Consider the following 24943-nt stretch of genomic DNA (forward strand, 5'->3'; position numbering starts at 1 on the left):
CTGGAGTATCAACAAAAATCACTTGCCATCAAGCAAGGCAGGCCTACACCAGCTCTCCCTGACCTCCACCAGAGTAAAGGTCAGAAAATCATCCGATCGTTCCAGCTGCAGGGGTACATAAGGAACGTGGCTATGCGGCTCCCATGCTACCAGCAGGCTGTACTACCTCCCTTGTTTGCTGTTTTCCAGAGAGCGGGACAATCTGTGGGTAGGTGCCGGCTACTGTGACCTGAACAACCTGCCTGCAGCGCTAGCCAAGCACGAGCGGTCCAGTCCACACATTCAACATCAAATAGCATTGAAAACCTTTGGAAACTACACTCTGATCAACCTAGCTTTAAACCATCAACCTAGCTTAAACTATCAACCTAGCTTAAACAATCAACCTAATTTTTAAACGATCAACCTAGCTTAAATGATCAACCTAGCTTAAATGATCAACCTGTAGAACAGCTCAAGCAGGAGTCGTGACAACTTTCTCTTTCGGCTACACAACGTGCAGCATTTATTCCTTCCACCATTACAACAACAACACAAAAACCCACGCAGCGGAAGTGCACCACTGTAAACCCGAACCGAGAAAACAGCAGCTGTAAACTAACGTTCCTACTAGCTCAATAAGGGGGATTATGTACCCCCATAACCACTACACACGTCCCCCCAGAATTCGCCTTAATACGACAAGTCAGTGTGGCGAGGGGGGCGGATCTCTCTGCCCCAACGGCTCCGCTGAACAGGAGCTGGGGGGCTGGTTAACCGCAGGCAAAGCAGCAGAGTCCTCACAGCTGGACCGGGGAAAGGGAGGGGCTGGGGAAGCAGGGGGCGGCTCGCCGGGGGAGGGGGGCAGGGCCGGGGGGCGCCCCCGCCGTGGGGGCAGGGCCAGACCAACAGGGCGGTCTAAGTCCAGGTGAGCAGGCTTGAGGCGGTCCACAGACACCCGCTGCAGCCTGCTGCCAACCTCCACCACAAAGTGCTTATCTCCAGTGTCCCGTACCCGAAATGGGCCGTCGTAGGGTGGCTGCAGGGGACCGCGGTGCGCGTCGTGACGGATGAAAACATACTCCGCCGACCGCAGCTCCGTGGGGACATAGGACTGAGAGCCGCCATGCTGAGAAGTGGGGACCGGTGCAAAAGCCCTGGCTTCCTCCTGCAGCGCAGTCCGCTGGCAGCTGGCAGACCAGGGAGCTGTGGCGGTGGGAAGGAAATCCCCCAGGACCCGAAGTGGCTGTCCGTAGACCAGTTCGGCGGATGAGGACTGGAGGTCCTCCTTGGGGGCCGTCCTGAGCCCAAGCATGACCCAAGGCAGTTTTTCGACCCAGCGGTCATCCTTGAGGGTAGCCCGCAATGCGGCCTTCATCGAGCGATGGAACCTCTCGACCAATCCATTCACCTGAGGGTGTTACGCTGTGGTGCGATGGAGCCTCACCCCTAAACCCGCGGCCATCTCCTCCCAGAGCGCTGACGTGGATTGCGGCCCTCTGTCCGAGGAGAGGTCAGATGGGGTGTCAAAGCGGTCACCCAGGTTCCGATGAACGCTCGGGCAACCTCAGGCGCTGTCGTGGACGAAAGCGGGACGGAACTCTGGCCATCGCGTGGTCCTGTCGACCATGGTGAGCAGGTATGTGAAACCACGGGAGGGGATTAGGGGGCCTACCAAGTCCACATTCACGTGGTCGAACCTCCTCTCAGGTACCGTGAAAGGTATCAGGAGCGCTTTGGAGCGTTGGCACTCCACACAGGTGTCAGCCCAGTCCCTCACATCCTTTTTGAGTCCATGCCAGACAAACTTTGCTGCCACCAACCTCTGTGAAGGCTTTCTGCCAGGGTGAGACAGCCCATGGACTGCGTCGAAGACCCACCGCCTCCAAGCCGACGGCTTGGGGCTGACCCATAGAGACATCGCACAGGAGTGTGGCGCTGGCGTCGTCGAAAGCCACATCCTCCAACTGCAGCCCTGTGACGGTGGTCCTGCATGCCTGCACTCCTGGGTCGGCAGCCTGGTCAGCCGCCATGTGGCTGTAACCGAGTCCCAAATGGGCGGCACCAGCGATGGCCCGGGAGAGACAGTCGGCGACCGGGTTGGACTTCCCAGCGACATGCCTCATGTCGGTGGTAAACTCTGAGATGTAGGCCAACTGTCGCTGCTGGCCGGCCGACCACGGCTCTGCCACATTGGCCATCGCGAACACCAGCGGTTTGTGATTGATGAAAGCCGTGAACTGACGGCCCTCCAGTAGGAAACGAAAGTGCCTAACAGCGAGGAAAAGGCCAAGCAGCTCACGATCAAAGTTGCTGTATTTGCGCTCTCGCAGGTTCAACTCCCAGCTGAAGAAGGCAAGCGGCTGCTACGCACCGCTCCCCCACTGCTCGTAAACCGCACCGACAGCGTAGTCCGGAGCATCCGTCGTGATGGCGATGGGCGCTCCAGACACAGGGTGTGCCAGCATCGCCGCGTCAGCCAGGGCGGCCTTCACAGCCTTAAAAGCCTTGTCCCTCTCTGCAGACCAGTCCATGGCGTGTTTGGGGGCTGTGCCCTTCAGAGCCTCATATAGGGGGCAGAGGAGATCGGCAGCCTGGGGGATGAACCGGTGGTAGAAGGACACCATGCCAATGAACTCCCGGAGGGACTGGGCCGTGTGTGGGCATGGAAAGTCTGTGATGGCATCCACCTTAGATGGAATGGGGGTCGCCCCGTCCTTGGTGACCCGGTGGCCCAGGAAGTCGATGGTGCTCAGACCAAACTGGCATTTGGCCGGGTTAACTATCAACCCCTGCAGGTTGAGCCTCTCGAACAGGGGTGGGACAGGCGCTCGGACACGGAGGCGCTAGCGACCAGGATGTCATCCAGGTACACAAAGAGGAAAGGCAGGTCCCGCAATACTGAGTCCATGAGGCGTTGGAAGGACTGCGCGGCGTTCTTGAGCCCAAACGTCATGCGCAGGAACTCGAACAGTCTGAACGGAGTTGTCACAGCCGTTTTGGGGACATCAGCGGGATGGACGGGCATCTGGTGGTATCCACGGACGAGGTCCACCTTGGAAAAGATCAGTTTCCCAGCCAGGTGGGCGGAGAAATCTTGGATGTGAGGGATCGGGTAGCGGTCCGGTGTTGTTGCGTCATTGAGCCAACGGTAGTCACCACATGGACGCCACCCACCGCCAGGCTTAGGCACTATGTGGAGGGGTGAAGCCCATGGGCTGCTGGAGCGGCGGATGATGCCGAGGCGCTCCATGTTCTCAAACTCCGCCTTGGCGACAGAGAGCTTGGTCGGGTCGAGGCGCCGAGCTCGGGCGTGCACCGGTGGGCCGGTGGTGACGATGTGGTGCTCAACCCCATGTTTGATCGTAGATGACGAGAATGTGGGCTGAGTGAGGTCAGGGAACTCAGAGAGAAGATGGAGAAACACGTCCTCGTTGGAGAGCATGCTGGACAGCCTGACGGAGCCTGTATCGCTGAGTGTACACGCGTGTGAAGCGAAGGTGACGGCGTTAATCAGGCATCGAGTCCTGACGTCCACCAGCAGCCCATGAGCACAAAGGAAATCTGCACCGAGGAGGGGAAATGCCACGTCGGCGGTGACCAAACCCCAGCTGAACCGCTGTCCGTTAAAACACATGTCAATGTGCCTCGTGCCGTACGTACGGATAGAGCTGCCGTTAGCAGCTTCCATGGGAGGGTCGTGAGCGCCCGACAGGGCGTCCACACTCGATGCAGGTACGGCACTCCTCTGCGCCCCGGTGTCGCATAGGAAACGCCGCCCCGAGATGGAGTCTTGCAGGAAAAGTAGCCTGTTGTCCTCCACGCCGACGCCCATGGCCACTAGTGAGCGCCGGCCTTGGCGTTTCCCGACGAGCTGAAATTGCACGGGGAGGTGCACTTTTTCGCCTTGGCCCCGAACTTTGCATGGTAAAAGCACAGGCCAGGCTCCTGTCTCCGACCGGGGGGTGCCGCGGCGACCACCATGGAGTCACCAGGTGGTGGCGTGTGGGGGTGGGCAGGGGTGAGCTGCTGTTGGCTGGCCAGGAAGAACTTGTCAGCTTCTTCAGCTAGCTTGCAGCAATCGGTAATGCTGGTGTTAGCCCAAGCGGTCCGCACCTGAGCAGGCAGCTGTCGCAGAAACAGTTGGACAAAGAGGAAATCCGGTGTGTGCGCCGGTCCCAGCAGATTCAGCATCTTGTCCATGAGCTCGGATGGCTTGCTGTCACCCAAGCCTTGCAGAGAAAAGAGACGGTGGGCCCTCTCGGCGTCGGAAAGTTCAAAACTCTTCAAGAGGTGGTCTTTGAGCCCCTTGTATTTGTCTGCCGCCGGAGGATTTGTAAGGAGACTCACCACTCTAGTTGCAGTCCAACACCCGAGCGCCGATACCACGTGGTAGTATTTAGTAGCATCATCCGTTATCTTGCGGATAGCAAACGTCGGGTACACCAGTGTAGAGGAGCTCAAGCAGGAGTCGTGACAGCTTTCTCTTTCGGCTACACAACGTGCACCATTTGTTCCTTCACCATTACCACAACAACACAAATACCCGCGCAGCGGAAGTGTGTCACTGTAAACCCGAACCGAGGAAACAGCAGCTGTAAACTAACGTTCCTACCAGCTCAATAAGGGGAATTATGTATCCCTATAACCACTACAAATCTAGCATTAAACAATCAACCTAGCTTTAAATGATCAACCTAGCTTTAAACGAGGCTAACAAACAGCAAGTCTCCACGCACAATGCGCAGGTGAGGGAAAGTCTTGAGATTCTGAAGGACAATCACAAATAGTGAAGTGCAGCAATCACACAATAATATGAGGGACAAGTGAAGCGGTTCCACCACTCAATAATAGCTACAAAAATAAACAGCAAAGATAGCTAATTGTGATTGCTGCATTTGCTGCAGCCAGCAATCACACAATTATGAATCTATGGCAGATGGATGAAGCTGGAGGAGTGCACATCAGAAATGAGTGCATAAATTATACAGCTAGATAAACTGAATCTGCCTTTCGAGCATGAATTAATATTATTTTTGACTCAAATTTCCAATTCATAAACCTCCCCAACTAAGGACAATTCTAACTTCCCAACTATCTATTTTCTTTTTCTCTTTGCTAAATGTAGATTTGTGCAGTCAGCCTGCAATGTCCTGCACCGGCTTCTGATCAATACATTTACAATCAGAAGCACGTTGTTTTACATAAATTAATGAAAAGATTTTGGGGTGAAGATATTCCAGTCCCCTTTCTGTCCTCACCTTGATCCAGGCCTCAGTGCCTTCTTCTTTGTACTCCACCCAGTAACCTAGAATCTTCGAACCGCCATCCTTCAGAGGAGGAATCCACTGCAGGTCCACTGTGGACTTGGTCCAGCCAGACACCTTAGGGGTGGGTGGGGCGGGAGGTGCTGTACAGGAGGCAGACAGGAGGGTTTGTGGAGAAAATGCAAAAGCTTATCAAAAAACTTACCCAGTCAAGACTTCTTTTTTGGAGGGAGGATTTTGGTTTGACTTGAGACTCTTTTGTTCATTACTATGTTCACTCAGAAGTATCTCCATAGGGACCAAAGCTACACCAGTGCATAATGCCAGTGTATAATATCAGTGCCAATACAATACATGACATGAGTGCTAAACCTAAGAAATTAAACATCAATGCAAACGCTAAGCGTAATGCATGACATGAGTTTTACAGCTAAGATAAACTGATGACTCAGGTATCAAGGCTCAGCTAGTTCTGGTGATATCCTTACAGATGGGATCTCTGGCAAAGATTGGGTCTGTGGGGGCACTGACAGGTCCAGGCCCAGCAGCGTTGATAGCTGTGACACGGAAAAGGTACTGGGAACCGTCAATGAGTCCAGTCACAGCGTAGCACTCTCCCATGGCCCCGGGACGAATTGGGTCTCGGGTCACACGTGCCCAGCGCTTGGAGGTTGTCTCCTTGCGCTCCAGCCAATAGCCAGTGATCGGGGTGCCACCATCATCCTCAGGCTCCTCCCAGTTGACGGTCATGGAATCCATGGTAACATTTGAAATGGTCGGCTTCTCACATTGGCCCGGAACAGCTGGGGGAGAGGACAAGTGGTAAGAATAATATTTAACTTCAGTAGAATAAAAAGTAGAATAGTGTTTACACTTAGAGAGGTAGTGAAATGACTCATGGAAAGTCTGTGGTCATGACTGAACTCATAACAACCAGAGAACCAAATGAATTTCTTCAAGGCTATAAAGTTACAATTCATTCTCAGTATTAACATCTGCATCCAAATAGCAGGCAAGACACCATTCAAATATGACATCAATAATAAATGTTTGACAAAGTTTGACAAAGTTAGGCTTTACTTACTATGGAGATTCCTGGCCACCTCAGGCTCACTGTCCAGAGGATCTCCCACGCCATACTTGTTCTGGGCCATGATGCGGAACACATACTCATGTCCCTCCATCAGATGCTCCACAGTCCAGATCCTGTCCTTGGGCTCGCTGGTCACAGGAACCCATGTGTTCCGGCTGGCCACGCGCCTCCAGATCACGTAGTTGGTGACCTTGGAGCCACCGTCATCTTTAGGGGGCAGCCAGGACAGGGTGATCTTGTTTACTCCAATCTCTTCAAACTTAATAGGAGCAGAGGGAGGTCCAGGACGGCCTGTACATCGAGAACAGAACCACATGTTTAGATGACTAACCCTAACTATTTAACATGAAATACAAATGATCTGACAAATACACTCATAACTCTACAAAAACAAATTCCTTCTTACCCAGGACATTGAGCCTCATTTCCTTGGAGGCCTTGCCTAGGCTGTTGGAGGCCACCAGGGTGTACAGGCCTGTGTCTGGTCTCTTGCCCTGCTGGATCAGCAGGGTGCAGCTGTCGTCTGACACAATCTTGTTGATGTGCTCGTCATACTGCACCTCCACCTTGTCGTCCGGCTTGTGAGGAGGAGCCTTGTACCAAGTGAGGGTGGGGAAGGGACAGCCGCAGATCTTAGCCACAATGCTGATGTCAGCACCCTGCTCAACCTCCATGAACTCCTTCAGCTCGATGGAAGGAGCACCTGGGAGGAAGAATGGAAGAGGTTTGGTTGATTTCAGGGGTCTGAGTTGGGTGCCAACAAAAGTCATGACATGTTTTTTTCTAGAACGCAGTGATGATGCTGGAAGATTCAAAATGCATGGTCTATGTATGAATTAGTTGTCATAAGATGATGTTTATTCTTTTTTATAAACGGATATTAGACTTTAGATGATGAGAGCAATCAAAACATGTTGTTACCCTGCATTGATTTCCTAAAATTAAAAAAGTACAAGATTTAGTGAAATCTATTGTTAACAGTATTTAACTGAATATGTAACCAGCCCAAATGCCAGTGTCCAGTTAATAGTCTTACATGTCTGGTCCTGGATCAGGACTGGTCCCGCAGTAGAAGAGGGTCTGCTGGCTCCGGCGTCATTGTGAGCCTTCACTCTGAACTCATACTCATCTCCTTCTGTTAGGTCCTCCACCTTAAAGGTGGTGGTGTCAACATCTCTCCTGTTGCACCTAAAATGCACAGGGCAGACACTTGGTTAAGACTCTTATCCAGAGTTGCTAACAACCAACGGTCAAATGTAGACCTGACCAAGAAGGTCCTCATGAACCTCCTAACCATTAGCAGCTTTGTAGGAAAACAGTCACCCATTTTCATCCAGACCCCTTTCAAGTGAAGTCAGGTCAAGTTTAACTGTATGCCCTACATCCCAGACCCAGTGTCGGGTGGGTTTACGTTTACAACGTGAGGAACAAGTAGACACAGCAGGCAACATCCTCTATGCTCACACCGTCGATCTGAATAAGGAAAAAACATTTTCTGGAGAAAAGGAAACAAGAGAAACCTACAAAAACCATCAGAGGAGAGGTCTCCCTTCCAAGACAGCTAGGCATGCAATAAGTGGCGTTGCGAGGTGGACTATGTTAACGGACCGTGCCTTAGATCAAATGTGAAAGACGACAACATGATAACAAAACCAGGGAAAGGAAAGAGAAGCGTCATGAGTTACGACTAAGAGCAGTAGTGAGGAGTTGAAAGGAGAGGATGGTTTGTACCTCCTCCAGGACTCCTTCTGGCCGCTGCTAGCATCCCAGCAGAGCAGCTCCACGCTGTAGTGTGTCACCGGGGAACCGCCATCATTCTTGGGAGCCTTCCAGGTCAGAGTCACTGTTCCTTTCTTCACATCCTGGATTTTGAGTCTCGTGGGAGGGTCAGGAGGATCTGGAGATGCAGAGGAAGAATATTTATTTAATTATTTTAGTTGGTTGAAGTGCTGATCCACAGTGTTCTTTTATGAAGAACTATTACTGATCCAACACGAGTATACGTTGTAGAAACCACCTTCTGCCACTTTACAAATGACGTCATATGGAGTTTTCCTCTGGGACACAACTGTTTTTTGTACCACTGCAACAAACGTATTAATAAAAAGTGCTCTTGTGTTATTATTGCTGAGTGTTTTATGAACCACACAGTATTTATGCTGAACCAGACTTTATCTGCTCTGTAGGTATAATGAAGTTATTGCTGACGTACAAATGGGATCTCTGGCCTTCGTCCTCTGGATGGTCTCAATGTAAGGTCCAAAGCCAAAGCGGTTCTCAGCCCTGATGCGGAACAGGTAATCCTGACCATCAATTAGGTCTGCCACCACCAGGGACTGGGCGGCACAGGCTGGGTTCACCTGGGGAGAAGGCACACATGGTGTTAGTGATGTTACCATCTACCTTGTGGCAATTTGACCTTCCCAGACTGTTGCTGGAAACTGATGTCAGTATTCTTTTTTATTGTGCAGTGTGTTAAGGTATTTCTAAAACTTGTACTTTCAATTTCACTTTTAATCTATGCTTTGGTTTTTTGCCTGACATGTCTTCAACATGTAAAAACATTTCATGACTTTTCAAGGTTATGATAAAAAAGCAGCTGATTTGCAGCAAGTATAAACTGTACTGGTACCTTGGTCCAGGCCTTGCCCTCCACAGTCTTTTTCTCGATGAAATAGCTCTTGACTCTTTCCCCGCCATCATTCTCTGGGGCCTTCCAGGTCAGCCTGCAGGTTCCTCTGGTGACGTCACTGATCTTCAGCTCCCTGGGAGGTCCCGGCAGATCTGAGAACGAGACAGAACACTGGTTAGGACAAAGACATCATGGATGGAAAGGTCACTTTATAGACTTATTGATTATCTCTCTGAAGAAAAACATCCTATAGATTTTTCCTCCAGAGTGGGAAAGTTCTGACGTTCAACATCATGACTGTTGTGAAAACATCTTTGACCTGCTATTAAATACTGCGCTAGTATTGGCCGGTCATGTTGAAGTCCATACCCAGTACGTTGACTCGGACTTTGACCACCTTGTGTCCAGCAGGGCTCTCTGCGTTGATGATGTAGCGGCCGGCGTGGCTCAGCTTGCTCTCTGGCAGGATCACCACAGATGTGGTGTCTGTGGAGTGGATCTGAGAGGACACGTCACAAGGAGGAAGGGTTATTCAGAAGCCATTCTGTCTGACTGGCTACGTGATGTAGAGGACTGCTCAGGGGACAGATCCCTCGCTGTCATGTCAGTGTTTCAGGGCCTTTGTTTAAGCACCATGACGGTAATACCGCTGAAAACACTGCCAGAGCCTTTGAGTAACTGTACAATTACACAGGGTTCCTACACGTTTTCTATTTCCAAATTCCATACTTTTCCAGACTCAATGTTCCAGATTTCTCCGTAGATTTTCCAGACTCAGCCAACCAGGCTTTATGTTTGGGATTGTCAGGCCAGCCCTGGGATAACTCGCATCGCATCTCCTCATTGTGGCTGTTCAGTCCAGTCCTATGCAGGGAGCTGGACGACGTTCCACTGTCAATAAGCTCGGCCCAAAGAGGAAGCAGACAAACCGGTGCTTCTCGTACTCGTATTATTTTCCCTTAACTTACGGAATAAATAATATGACATTATGGTTCCCCCGTATTTTGTAGTCTCTTTTATAAATAAGAACTGAAAATGAGCTGAACAAAGTAAAGTCATTTCATTTTCACGGCGTCTGTGCAGCCTTCTTTATTCACTGTGTCCATGGAAACAACGGTGAAAGCCGCCATATGGTTTCCTTACGCAGAAAAGACGGTCTGGGGCGTACGGGCGGCGTGGCGGTCTATTCTGTTGCCTACCAACACGGGGATCACCGGTTTGAATCCCCGTGTTACCTCCGCCTTGGTCGGGCGTCCCTACAGACACAATCGGCCGTGTCTGCGGGTGGGAAGCCGGATGTGGGCATGTGTCCTGGTCGCTGCACTAGCGCCTCCTCTGGTTGGTAGGGGCAACTGTTCAGGGGGGAGGGGGAACTGGGGGGAACAGCGTGATCCTCCCACGCGCTACGTCCCCCTGGTGAAACTCCTCACTGTCAGGTGAAAAGAAGCAGCTGGTGACTCCACATGTATGGGAGGAGGCATGTGGTAGTCTGCAGCTCTCCCCCGATCAGCAGAGGGGGGGGGGGGGAGCAGCGACCGGGACGGCTCAGAGGAGCGGGGTAATTGGCTCAGAGGAGCGGGGTAATTGGCCAAGTGCAATTGGGGAGGAAAAGGGGGAAAAATGCACAAAAAAAAGAAAAAGAAAAGATAGTCCGTTTACTGTTCTGATAACTACATCACTGCATAATTCACAAGTGTTCAGACAAGCTGGGTACTTGGTGATGTGTGATGCGGTGTACGTGTACACTATAAATGTACACTACATGTGTACACTATATGTGTACACTAGATATATGTACACTACATGTGTACACCATACATGCAATTCAAAGATACTGCCACATTTTCTTTCAAACTAGGTTGGTGGCTAATGTGGGTTGTTGGTGAGGCACTTGGGGCGGGGCTGTTCTGCAGGCTGTGGCGTGCAGGCGTAGCGGCAGCTCCGCGTAGGAGTGTGCGTTCAGTCGCATGCGTTCAGTCGCATGCTATACTTCCTGCCTTGTTTCTGACAACGTCACGCTCGCTCTGGCCCACGCTGTCTCACACAGTGGTAAACACGCTGGCTGCGCTGGCTGGCTGCCTGCACTGGCTGGCTGCCTACGCAGGCCGGCTGGCTGCTCCAAACGCCACCACACGCGCTGCTCATATGAGCAGTTGACTTACAAATCCTGGATTTCATGTTTTAGAAAACAGAACAGGGGTCTGGAAACAAATATTTTTCCATCCTTTCTTTTCTTTTTTCCATACTTATCCAGACCCGGAAATGACTAAAATCAAATTCTATACTTTTCCGTACTGTGTAGGAACCTTGATTAAATCAGTTAATTTGAAAATAATTTTCCATCAGCTCCGGAAAAAAATGACCTCCGGATGTCAAACTATCTTCATCCTGACAACAGCAACGTCTCCTCTCAGCAGAGGCTCTAAACACATGCACATGTAATACGCCTGTCTGAAGATACACGTAGCTCTTCAGGTTGGAGATGTGATCTTTAGGTTGGAGATGTGATGTTTAGGTTGCAGATGTGATGCCTTTACCTCTGAGTCAACAGGCAGAGTGTGGAGGTCATTCTTCTTTTCTGTCTCTGCAGGTCCGTCGAAGACCCAGGTGACTTTAGGAACAGGCCTTCCAGATATGGTTGCGGGGATCTTGATGGTGGTGCCAGCTCTGCAGTTCAGCAGGTCATGGGCACTCACGTCCAGAGTGACTGTAGGTTCAACTAAGGGACACGCACATCAGCATTAGGCCAGCGCATGTTCAGGTTGTGCAGGCTATATGTTGGAGGTTTTAAGAACATGTAACTTTCAACATGACATCTGTGTATTTAGAAAAGGTCACAGGAAGTTGAATCAGTTCATCTGGACACAACGTTGTGTCCGGATGAACTGATTCAACTTCCTGTGATTTCCTGACCTGGATTACTGAGACCTTTAGAGACCTTTAGAGAAGGTGCTTGTGTGCGTCTGCACAATGTGAGAGCTTTTATTTCTCTGCTGACAGCCTGGTTAAACGATGCCCACATGATACTAAAGGCTTACTCAAGATGTCTTGGACCAGGACGTCGGCGGTCTTGGCGCTGGGCTCAGAGTTTCCTGCTGCGTTCACGGCGTAAATCCTGAACCTGCACTTCTTGCCCTCCTTCAGGTCAGGAACGGTGATCTCCGTTGTTGGGTGGAGCTTGTCAGCAGGATTCACCCTCCTCCAGTCTGGAGAGCCCTCCTCGTGGACCTCGACAATGTAACCCTTGATGGGGCTGCCGCCATCTTTGTCTGGTGGGCTCCAAGTGAGAGTCACACTGCTCTTGGTCTTGTCTTTAATCTCGGGGCAGCCGGGTGGGGTAGGAGGTGCTGAGTGAGAAGTTTCATCATCCATAACTCACAATAACAAACATTTTGTTTCTTCAGTTGTATTAAAATGAGTGGTTTTAAAGACTCACATTAAAAAACAGGGAACTGTATCTTGATGAGAGGGTAACTCGGTCATTATCCACCCTTTTCTCTGGGAGTTTTCTCCCCTCTTTGCTCAAATGAAGTCTGACTTTCAGAGGTGGGGTAACTAACCTACCACTATCGCTCATAGGTAGGATCAATGCTGTTAAAATGAACAGCTTACCCAGGTTTCTTTACTTATTCCAATCCATCCCGCTGTTTTTACTCAAGTCCATTTTTAGTTCGGTTAACCAAGCCATCACCACGCTGCTCTGGGGAGGTGGTGCACCCAGGGTCAGTAGATCCTTACTGCACATTAAGCGGGGGACTTGAACTACCCAACAGGCCCTACCGATAGAAATCACCTATTTCCCATCCTTGATGGAGGACACATTCTCTCTTTGGAAAAGGAAAGGTTTAAGGACATTCCAAGAACTATTTGTAAAGGACACTTTTGCTAGCTCCCCCACCCTAGCCTCTAAGTTCTCCCTACCCCCATCTCATCTTTTCCGTTGTTTCCAGGTTAGGCACTAAGTCTCCTCCTGTTTCCCCAATTTTCCTGTTCTCCCTCCCAAACAACCCTGGGACAAGCTTATAATTTCACTCCCCCAACGGAGGGCAGACATTTCCAACATCTACTAACTTATGTCACTGGGTATGTGTTCTCTGAACAATACAAAGATTGCCTGGGCACAAGGAATGGGGGTTGGATTGGATTAAAGATGTCAATGTTCTTTCTTGGGTTGGAGAAAATTAAATACTCTTTGAGGGGTTCAAATTATAAATCACCACAAAACGGTAGCCCTTTACATTATCCTTTAATGCCCTGCAGAGGCTTCCTGTGGATGGGGGGCTGTAATTTGAGGGGCTCTCAGACACGTGAGTCATCGTAATGTCGCTGACTACATGCTGACAGTGTGCGGTCCAAGCAGTCTGCCAACTTGCCAGTTTTATTTTACTTACTTGTCTCTCATAATGTCGATGTACTGTTGTTTTGTTGTTGTGTTGCTGTCTTCTTGTATTGTAAATGGTATGTTGTTGCTGTTACAGGTTGTGGGGGGTGGGTGGGTGGGGTTATATTTGTAATGAGCTGCAACTATCACAAAATCTGAATAAAACTGAAAAAAAATAATAGAGAACCGACACTGCAAACAGCCACTGCAGTGGAAAATACTGTCCCGTCATAATGCCCGAGTTCCCTCTCAAGAACACACATGACATGTTCAGCTGAAAGACATATACCCGGTCAGGCAGAGCACCAGAAAGGATTTGTACTCACAGCATGGATCCACAGTAAAGCGACACTCGGTAGCCTCGCTGTGTGGTCCTACCCCTGCGGCGTTGCAGGCGGCCACTCTGAACTGGTACTCTGTCCCTTCGATCAGCCTCAGCACGGTGTACTGCAGGCCCTTCACGGCAGGCTTGGTGACCGGAGCCCTGTTGACACGGCCCCAGTACACCGCTCCCCTCTCCCTCTTCTCCAGCCAGTAGCCCTGGATGGTGGAGCCTCCGTTGTCCAGAGGAGGGTCCCAAGTGAGGGTCATGGTGGTTGCTGTAGCAGCGATGATCTTGGGGTTGCGTGGAGGTCCCGGAAGGCCGAATGGATCTCTGAGTTGGACCTTCTCTGAGTCACAGCCGTCACTGACTCCATACTTGTTCTCTGCCTTGATCCTGAACTGGTAGGCACCATTGGTGAACAGCTTGTAGACCTGAAGAGGCGGATGAAAGATTTGATTTATGTTAGTCTGACATCAGATTTGATGTATTATATAAACTGTATGTTGCCTTTCAATTGCAAATAAGATATGATTTCATCAAATATATCATCACAAAAAAAGTAAAATCATCAACACAAGATTACTGTCTGCATCATTTTCTTTGTTAGATTCACAATTTGTTTCTAGGAGACAGAGAATTACAAATGAAGTGTAGGTAACATTTCTTAAAAAAACAACTTCATCTATGCTTTGATTCGTTACCTTGCTTTTGTTTTCAGCGGCGGGTTTGGACACTGTGACTCACCCCATATCGTCTGTCGATCAGGTTGATCGTCAGCTCTTCGAAGTCTGACTTCTTCTTGCTGGCGTCTCTCCTTTCCACAATGTAGTTTGTGATATCACTTCCTCCATTGTCCTCTGGGGCATCCCAGGTCAGGTAGCAGGACTCAGCCTTGATGTCAGACACCACAATATTTCTTGGAGGCAGAGGGCGGTCTGCGGGGGGGGGGGGGGGTAAAGATATTCATTTCTATCCCAGGAGAGCCTAGATGTACATCTCCTGCTCATGGGCAGCATCACATCTGTATCTAAACCACAGCACGTTTTCAGAAGTCTACTCACCAAGGATCTCCACCCTGATGACATGCTGTGCTTTGCCGTAACAGTTTTCAGCCACCAGCTTGTAGTCGCCCTTATCCTGCCTGACAGTCTCAGGGATGGCAATCTTGGTTCTTAGGGTGGTCTTGTTCACCTTTTAAAAGAAAGACAGGTACCCTTTTATTCCTCATCTGGTTCTCACCAAGGAACAGTTTCCAAATCTCAGAAATATACGAGAGCACAACAAAAATGGAAAGGTGACATGAACAAAAAACACAGCAACAATAGAATAAAAAAATAATGAATAAGATAACGACACACTATTTGTGATAACAGCAGTTTTAGTCTTTGTGGTTTTGTATTACTAGCATTTGTAGAATTTATCAAAAATGTTTTCTCACCTCTTCTGTCTCCAAGGTCATCTTCTCCTCATCAGGCTTGTCAATCACCACATCATTTTTCACCCATTGGATGGTTGGGAGAGGAAGACCCATCACCTCTGCTGGGATGTCAATGGCTTCACCCTTCTTCACAATGATGGCGTTGCTCTTGAAGAACTTCATGATTGTAATAGCTGGAGGAACTTTGGACACAACACATTTATCAAGTCAGAGACATCCTGGAAGAAAACGATGGTGCTGTACATTACTTGTGCTGCAGGAAATTGTAGCATTTAAAAGGGACAAAGGCACTTAGACCCTGTGTCCACCCAGAATCCTTTTTTATGTGCAACTGAATGAAGGCAGTATGTGTGTATTTCATACTCTCATCATCCTGGATCTTGACACTGATGGGCTTGGAAGGATCTCCATTTCCAACCTCGTTTGCTGCCTTGACACGGAACTGGTATTCGTGGCTCTCTGACAGATTCTCAATTGTACCACAGCATTCTTGGAAGATCTTACGGTTGGCGACATCAAACTCGTTGCTGTCGGACCTCATTTTCTCCACATAGTATCCTATGATAGGGCTGCCTCCATCACTGCGAGGGGGCTGCCAGGCTAGGCTGATGGAGGTCTTCCCTCGGTCAGTGTAATGAAGTTTCTCAGGAGCAGAGGGAGTACCTGGAGGTCAGGAACAATGGATGATCTTTATTCTCTACTTTGTTCATGATTTTAGAAAATCAAACTCACGGCACTACCTAAACATTGATTTCTTTGGGGTTTTTTCTCCCTCTTTTTCTCCCCAATTGCATACTTGGCCAAATACCCCACTCTTCTGAGCCGTCCCGGTCGCTGCTCCACCCCCTCTGCCGATCCGGGGAGGGCTGCAGACTACCACATGCCTCCTCCAATACATGTGGAGTCACCAGCCGCTTCTTTTCACCTGACAGTGAGGAGTTTCACCAGGGGGACGTAGCACGTGGGAGGATCACGCTATTCCCCCCAGTTCCCCCTCCCCCCGAACAGGCGCCCTGACTAACCAGAGGAGGCGCTAGTGCAGCGACCATGACACATACCCACATCCGGCTTCCCACCCGCAGACACGGCCAACTGTGTCTGTAGGGACGCCCGACCAAGCCAGAGGTAACACGGGGGTTCGAACCGGAGATCCCCGTGTTGGTAGGCAACGGAATAGACCGCCACGCCACCTGGACACCCCTGAACATTGATTTCTAAGGTTCAGATGCAGTAGCTGATAGATGCCTATTTTCAAGCACATGACCTCTATGTGGAGAAAGAAAACTCCGTTGCCTTGATGTTGCCATGTCTTGTTACTTGGTGCATTGGTAATCTTGTAAAACTGATCAGCTCGCTAGATTTGATCTTCTTAAAAATGCATCTGTAGTTCAGTGTTGAATAACTGAATATTATACCATGCATTGAATGCCAGATGAAGAATGAAGTCATATTGTGGATTCAAAGAAGGTTGACTCAGTTCATCTGGACACAGTGTTTATTGTCAATAAACGTTTTGTCCAGATGAACTCAGTCAACCTTCTTTGAAGGATTATTGAGCATGCATAAAGACATATTGTGGATTATCTTCCTCACCTTTAGGATCCACAGCCAGGATAGGTCCCAGGTCAGATGGGGCTCCATCTCCATACTTGTTCCTGGCAACCACTCTGAAGTCATATTCTTCTCCAACCAGCAGGCCCTGGATGTCACACTTACAGGAGGCTGTCTCAATGGGCTGACGGAATAACTTCATCTTGGCATCCTTCCTCAGCACCTCATAGCCAATGATGTCACTTCCTCCATTGTCCAGCGGGTCAGACCAGGTCAGAATGATGTTCTTCTTGGTCACCACCACCGTCTTTAGGTCCATCACTGGTCCAGGAACATCTAGAGGCACACATATTTTCTTAATTTAGGTTTGTTTTTCTTGATACCACAAAAGAAGCCAATATGCTAACTAGTTAACTAGATTTTAATATCATTATACTTTTAAATTTCTAAATTTGATCTTGCCATTGTCGCAAGTGCTTTTTCACAAACATAATGAGAAAGTTTATCTTGTAAAAAACTAGCCATACTAGCTAAAAAAACTAAACCACAAGTCATAATCCATCTCTAGTGACACATTTCATCATAGTTAAATTTCTCTGGATTGCATCATCTCAACAGTCACTTACCCATGACATCCACTTTGGTCTCGGCAGTCTTGGTTCCACTGCTATTGGTACCAGAGATCTGGTAGTTTCCATGGTCCGCTCTCACAGCCTTCCTAATAAAGAGAACACTGTTCTTGCCCTCTGTATCAATGATCACCCTCTCTTTGTCGGTCTCAGCGTTGTCTTTGGCCCATTTGACCTCTGGCTGGGGTCTACCAGTCACTACAGCAGGCAGCCTCAATGGCTCGCCAGCCTTGATGATCACGCCATTCTTCACTGAGGCATCAAAATCAACCACAGGAGGCTCTGAGACACAAAAACAATAAAGCACATCAGTCATCTATTGAAAGCTGATGAAATGTAAACATTAGATTAGATTAGATTAGATTAGATTAGATTAGATTAGATTAAACTGTTTTATTAGCCACACGACCAAGGCCGGTGGAATTTGTTTTTGGCACACATTAAACTCTGCAGCACAATACATACATGGACAACAACAGACACTCCAGATATTATCATGAACAATACAGTTACACAATAGCAGAAACAAACATATCACGCACAACAATTAGGTGACTGGTGGTATTTATGCCACTAATTGTGTAAACATAAATGTAAACATAATTTTGTTGATGGTATTGATGATGTTAAATGAAGTCAAGTGTTTCCTCCCTAACTTACTATTAGCATACTATTAGAACTATATAGTAGCATATTTATGATATATTAAATATAAATAATCTCATAAACTGTTCAGATTGCTGTGAAGTCAGTAGTGTGCCACAACAAGGTGGTTAACTTTAGTATAATGAAAAATGAAGAAAGGTCAGTTGATTCCAACACTGCCTTAACATCACACATAGTTGCTAATGAGCTTCCAGTACCTTGAGGTTCTTTGACAGTGATGGGTTCGGTAACACCAGGAGCTCCAGGGCCAGCATCATTGACAGCGATGACTCTGATGTAGTAGTCTGTTCCCTCGGTCAGTCCAGTCACCGTGTAGGTAAGCTCCTTACACCTGAACTCTGTGCTGCGAGTCCAGTCCTTCTCCCCAGCCACCACCTGGAAGTGGAAAAGGACAGTTTACTCTGCAGGGCCAAAGACAAGACTAATTCTTGGCCAGATTCAATGAGGAACGTTAAGCCAGATACGTTATCCTGCCCAAAAATCACATGCAGTACCTGTAAATAATACTCCATTATGTTTGATATTTACTTTTTTTAAATCATCTGGAAAAAGCATAAAGTGAATCATTTAAATAATATCTTCAAATCCCAAAATCTGGCTTAAAAGGTCTGCCACTGAGACTATAAGGTTATTGCATTCCACTGTCTGTAGTACCTTCTCAATGTGGTAGCCAAGGATATCTCCTCCACCATTGTACAAAGGCGGCGTCCAGGCCACGATGACAGAGTCCTTCCCAGTGTCCACAATCCATGGAGTTGGAGGGCCAGGTGGCACTGATGACACATAGAACGTATTAAACAGTGTTATGATGCTTAACATGTAATGTGCTTCTTCACAGCTTAGCAGGCTACAGTGTTGACAGGCTGGCATCTGGCTTCAACCGTTACCAATGTTATCCGACAAATCGTTGACATGTGGCAGCACCAGTCCATGTCAGGTGACCACTTCCATGTTTATTCAGTCATTCAACGGCTTGTATAAAAGCCACTGAATTACCATTTTCCTTTTACATACTAAAGCTTCATCTGGTCAATTGTTTGGTGTTTATCTGCACCACTGACTATGACTACTACTACTACTACTACTACTACTACTACTTTCAGCTGCTCCTGTTAGGGGGCGCCACAGCGGATCATCCGTTTCCATCTCTTCCTGTCCTCTGCATCTTCCTCTGTCACACCAGCCACCTGCCTGTCCTCCCTCACCACATCCATAAACCTCCTCTTTAGCCTTCCTCTTCTCCTCTTCCCTGGCAGCTCCATATTCAGCATCCTTCTCCCAGTATACCCAGCATCTCTCCTCCACACATGTCCAAACCATCTCCATCTTGTCTCTCTTGCTTTGTTTCAAAACCGTCCAACCTGAGCTGTCCCTCTAATATACTCGTTCCTAATCCTGTCCTTCTTCATCACTCCCAGTGAAAATCTTATCATCTTCATCTCTGCCACCTCCAGCTCCTCCTCCTGTCTTTTCATCAGTGCCACTGTCTCCAAACCATACAACATAGCTGGTCTCACTACCATCTTGTAAACCTTCCCTTTAACTCTTGCTGGTACCCTTCTGTCACACATCACTCCTGACACTCTTCTCCACCCACTCCACCCTGCCTGCACTCTCTTCTCCACCCACTCCACCCTGCCTACACTCTCTTCTTCACCTCTCTTCTGCACTCCCCATTACTTTGGACAGCTGAGTTCAAGTATTTAAACTCATACACCTTCCACACCTCTATTCCTTGCATCCTCACCATTCCACTGTCCTCCCTGTCATTCATGCATAGGTATTCCATCTTGCTCCTTCTGACTTTCATTCCTCTTCTCTCCAGTGCATACCTCCACCTCTCCAGGCTCTCCTCAACCTGCACCCTACTCTTGCTACAGATCACAATGTCATCTGCAAGCATCATAGTCCACGGAAACTCCTGCCTGATCTTGTCCATCAACCTGTCCATCACCACTGCAAACAAGAAAGGGCTCAGAGCCGATCCTTGATGTAATCCCACCTCCATCTTGAACCCATCTGTCATTCCAACCACACACCTCACCACTGTCACACTGCCCTCATACACATCCTGCACCACTCCTACATACTTCTCTGCAACTCCCGACTTCCTCATACAATACCACACCTCCTCTCTCGGCACCCTGTCGTATGCTTTCTCTAAATCCACAAAGACCCAATGTAACTCCTTCTGGCCTTCTCTATACTTCTCCATCAACATTCTCAAAGCAAACATCACATCTGTGGTGCTCTTTCATGGCATGAAACCATACTGCTGCTGCTGATCATCACCTCTCCTCTTAACCTAGCTTCTATTACTCTTTCCCAAATCTTCATGCTGTGGCTGATCAACTTTATACCTCTGTAGTTGCTGCAGTTCTGCACATCACCCTTGTTCTTGAAAATCGGTACCAGTATGCTTCTTCTCCACTCCTCAGGCCTCCTCTCACTTTCCAGGATTTTGTTAAACAATCTAGTTAAAAACTCCACTGCTATCTCTCCTAAACACCTCCATGCCTCCACAGGTATGTCATCAGGACCAACTGCCTTTCCACTCTTCATCCTCTTCATAGCTGCCCTCTCTTCCTCCTTGCTAATCCACTGAACTTCCTGATTCACTATCCCCACATCATCCAACCTTCTCTCTCTCATTTTCTTCATTCATCAGCCCCTCAAAGTACTCCTTCCACCTTCTCAGCACACTCTCCTCGCTTGTCAGCACATTTCCATCTCTATCCTTCATCACCCTAACTTGCTGCACATCCTTTGCAGCTTGGTCTCTCTGTCTAGCCAATCAGTACAAGTCCTTTTCTCCTTCCTTAGTGTCTAATCTGTCATACAACTCACCATACGCCTTTTCCTTTGCCTTTGCCACCTCTCTCTTTGCTTTACGCTGCGTCTCCTTGTACTCCTGTCTACTTTCTTCATCGCTCTGACTATCCCACTTCTTCTTTGCCAACCTCTTCCTCTGTGTACTTTGCTGTACTTCCTCATTCCACCACCAAGTCTCCTTGTCTTCCTTCCTCTGTCCTGATGACACACCAAGTACCTTCCTAGCTGTCTCCCTCACTATTTCTGCAGTGGTTGTCCAGCCATCTGGCAACTCTTCACTACCACCCAGTGCCTGTCTTAACTCCTGCCTGAACTCCACACAACAGTCTCCCTTCTTCAACTTCCACCATTTGATCTTCGGCTGTGTCTTCACTCTCTTCCTCTTCTTGGTCTCCAAAGTCATCCTACAGACCACCATCCAATGCTGCCTAGCTACGTTCTCCCCTGTCACCACCTTGCAGTCTCCAATCCCTTTTAGATCACACCTCCTACATAAGATATAGTCCACCTGTGTGCACTTTCCTCCACTCTTGTATGTCAACCTGTCTTCCTCCCTCTTCTTGAAATATGTATTCACCTCAGCCATTTCCATCCTTTTCGCAAAATCCATCACCATCTGTCCTTCCACATTTCTCTCCTTGACACCATACCTACCCATCACCTCCTCATCACCTCTGTTCCCTTCACCAACATGCCCACTGAAGTCAACTCCAATCACCACTCTCTCCTCCTTGGGTACCCTCTCCACCACGTCAATCAACTCACTCCAGAATTCTTCTTTATCTTCCATCTCACACCCAACTTGCGGGGCATATGCGCTGATAACATTCATCAACACACCTTCGATTTCCAGCTTCATACTCATCACTCTTTCCGACACCCTCTTCACCTCCAGCACACTCTTGATATACTCTTCCGTTTATCTGAACCATCTTACATCCTAAATTTATTAGAACATCAACTAGATGTGAAACAAAATGGCTGCTGCAAATGGACCTTTGATCCAAGTTTGGCATCATGTGAAATAGGCTACTTACAGATGGCATCCATGGCAATGGTACGGTCTGTGGGCTCACTGAAAGGTCCGGGCCCGGCCAAGTTCTCAGCACACACTCTGAAGATGTAAGTGAGTCCTTCCATCAAGCCTGTGATCTTCATCTCCAGCAAGTTGAGCAGGGCACGGTTCACCCTGGTCCAGTGCTTGCTGTTAATCTCCTTCCTCTCAATCCAGTAGCCCAAGATAGGGCTGCCGTTGTCCTTGGGCTCATGCCAGGAGATCTGGGCAGTGCTAGCCGTCACCTCATGGATCCTGGGGGTGTTGGGAGCATCAGGAGGATCTGAGAGGAGAGGAGAGAATGAGCTTGGAGTTGAGGGAGTTCAGTACAGTGGAGTTTTTCTTTTAGATTGAGTGATGGTTAATATTTGTAAAGTCACTCTATCTCTTGTCTCCGCTGGGGAATTACCCTTAACAGGTAGCCACTTGATAAGACCTTAGGTTTCTTTGGTCTTCTTCACACATATCTTTTCTTTTCTTTTTTTTTTTACTGCTTCTCTTTTATCATTCACTAGACTTCTAAAGTATGATGCAAACGTCATGCTCAAATAAGGGATTCCAGTTCCATTCCCATTTCAGTCCAAAGTACAAATGCATGGGGGTGTTAAATGATTGCCTTTGATTATGTCTGGTGCTAATATTGACCTTTTTTTTTTGCTTTAAAGTATTGTTCTCAGATGGATTTCTATATTGTTTGAGAGGCTTTTGCAGGGGGATTTGAAGCTGCCTTAAGAAACTGCTAGCAGTTGACTGTTAGCCTAGCATAAGCTGTATTTGCCCCATGGTGTCTATTGGGAGCATGTGCACAACACTACAAGTGATCCCTTTCATAGCCCAGTGACAGAACACCCATACTGTGGTTGTAAGCAAAAGAACTCTTAAAAATAAACATGATTCTGATTCTGACATGACATTTCCACTTACATTACTCCATATATTTAAACAAAACTATTGGCAAACAGAGTCCAGAAATCCTACTCATTTTCACTCTAAGCAAAAAATAAATAGATTGGGATGTAGTCTTAGAGCCTAGAAATGACGAACAGCCTTTAGAGGTCTATTTGTATATTAAGGTGCTGAATAAACACAACAAATTAAAATTGTGCAAAAAAATAAAATAAAAGCAGATGGGACTAATACTTACCAAACTGGTTCTTAGCAACCAGTGGCTCAGAGATGCAAGATGGTCCACAGCCAAACTTGTTCTCTGCAGTGACTCTGAAGATGTATTCTTTCCCTTCAATCAGCTTGCTGACGGGGCAGCTGGTGCCCTTCAGGGTGGAGGTGATGGTGATCCAGCCGATCTCTTCATTTTTGTTGTCCTTCTTCTCCAGGATGTAGTTGAGGATCTCGCTGCCACCATCATCCACAGGAGGCTCCCAGTTGCAAATCACTGAGTTGTTCCTGATCTCATCGAACGTGATGTTGATGGGGGCACCAGGCTTATCTGTGCATCATGAAAGCATTTGTCCATCTTAGATGAGCAGCATCATTTTATCTAAGTTGAATAATGTTCCATCATTTAAACATGTTAAACAGGAGCCAGAGTCATTAATACAAATTCAAACTACCACTGAAGTCATGCAGAGACCCAAACTGTGTAGCCTACAGACATAAGGTAGGTTCACAAGTCAGGATGCAAACTGGTTACAGTAGTCAGAGATGTTTGTTGTGTTACCGAGGACGTTGACGACGCAGGAAGCGGTGGCAGCACCGTGAGTGTTCTCCACCAGGACGGTGAAGGTTCCATGATCAGCTCTGATGGAGTCACGGATCATCAGTGCCGTCTGACTTTTCTTAGTCTGGTCCAGACCCAGTCTCTCACGAATAGGTGTCACAAACTCCTCCTCTGGCTCAGGCACCTTCCACAAATGAATGAATCATTAAATTATAAAGATAATTATTCTTCACTCTAACCTCTCTGATACTGAGGTAATACTGACGAGCTCTTCAATAATCCATCCAGATAAAACTGCAATGAGAGCTGTAGAGTTCGAGTGAATGAAGATGCCATACCTTGGCCTTGGTCTTTTTCTTCCTGATGATGGGGACCACCGTCTTTGTGGGCTCCTTAGTGACATCCTCATCATTCCTAAGCCAGGTGACTTTGGGGTAGGGTGACCCAGATATGTAGGCATCAATGCGAATCTCCTCACCCTTCTTAATGCACAAGCCGGACTGCACGCGGGCATGGAGGGTGACCGTTGGTTTTTCTATGTGCGAATACAGGAGATGTTATTGTTGGTTGAACTTGCGTTGTGTATTTCAACGTTCCTGTGATATGTAGCGTCTGTGTGAAGCCTGACACAAGTTAATGGAGACTGACTCTGTACAGGAGAATCTTTCCTTCCGTTGTAAAGGGAAGTGCTGCTGTATAAACAATGTTGGCTCAGTTGAGTGACTGAATGCAGTACTGACCGTACAGCTGCTAAATGACTGCATGTAAGGATAACATTTGCAAAGATTAGGATTTCATTTGAGGAGGTTTGAGTAGAACCTTTAAAAGCAATGAAGCGGGACTAGTTTTTACATTGGCACATTAACGCAGTATGCTCATTCTACCAGACTGACCAGACAGAGAACCTAAGCATCAGTGTTGTCCACTCTGCACGATGTACACGGCTTCCTATCAGGACAACTGACCCTACTGTACTGTACTGTATCTTTTTCTTACCGACTGGGTCAGCAGCCTTGATGAGTGGTGTGCTGCGGGACGGTTCACTGACTCCAGCGGCATTCTCAGCTCTGACTCTGAACTGGTACTCCACGTCCTCCTTCAGGCCTGTTACCACATAGGAGTACCCTGGCACCAAGTTTTGGTTGACCCTCTCAAAACGGTCTCCTTCCTTCTCGATCTTCTCTATGACGTAACCTTGGATGGCACAGCCCCCGTCGTAGTCAGGAGCCTTCCACGTGACGGTGATGGACTTGGAAGTTGGTTCGTGGGCCTCAACTTGGATGGGCGGGTCTGGTTTTTCTGTGGATTAAGTATTGAAAAACCTCAACGTAGGTATAAGCATTTATTGAATCCTGCGATATCAAATGAAAATGATAAATTAATACTGATTTTTTTTTGTTGAAAACTTTAGTAGATGA

General features: G+C 48.0%; 1 protein-coding gene across 1 annotated transcript in view; it reads right to left on the reverse strand.

The window, feature by feature from the left end:
• Positions 1 to 24943, reverse strand: part of LOC130120436 (titin-like) — a 236549-nt gene that overhangs the window by 84484 nt on the left and 127122 nt on the right. The window contains 25 exon segments of the mRNA XM_056288972.1: positions 5241 to 5389; positions 5735 to 6049; positions 6331 to 6630; positions 6746 to 7042; positions 7376 to 7527; positions 8071 to 8236; positions 8552 to 8699; positions 8972 to 9123; positions 9341 to 9470; positions 11509 to 11690; positions 12010 to 12318; positions 13679 to 14108; positions 14422 to 14612; positions 14739 to 14868; positions 15116 to 15297; positions 15479 to 15778; positions 16709 to 17002; positions 17293 to 17577; positions 18159 to 18336; positions 18616 to 18734; positions 21831 to 22130; positions 22992 to 23294; positions 23526 to 23700; positions 23864 to 24060; positions 24522 to 24824. Coding sequence (XP_056144947.1) covers positions 5241 to 5389; positions 5735 to 6049; positions 6331 to 6630; positions 6746 to 7042; positions 7376 to 7527; positions 8071 to 8236; positions 8552 to 8699; positions 8972 to 9123; positions 9341 to 9470; positions 11509 to 11690; positions 12010 to 12318; positions 13679 to 14108; positions 14422 to 14612; positions 14739 to 14868; positions 15116 to 15297; positions 15479 to 15778; positions 16709 to 17002; positions 17293 to 17577; positions 18159 to 18336; positions 18616 to 18734; positions 21831 to 22130; positions 22992 to 23294; positions 23526 to 23700; positions 23864 to 24060; positions 24522 to 24824 — 5687 coding nt within the window.

Source organism: Lampris incognitus, chromosome 11 (assembly GCF_029633865.1).
Source record: "Lampris incognitus isolate fLamInc1 chromosome 11, fLamInc1.hap2, whole genome shotgun sequence".
Classification (NCBI taxonomy): domain Eukaryota; kingdom Metazoa; phylum Chordata; class Actinopteri; order Lampriformes; family Lampridae; genus Lampris; species Lampris incognitus.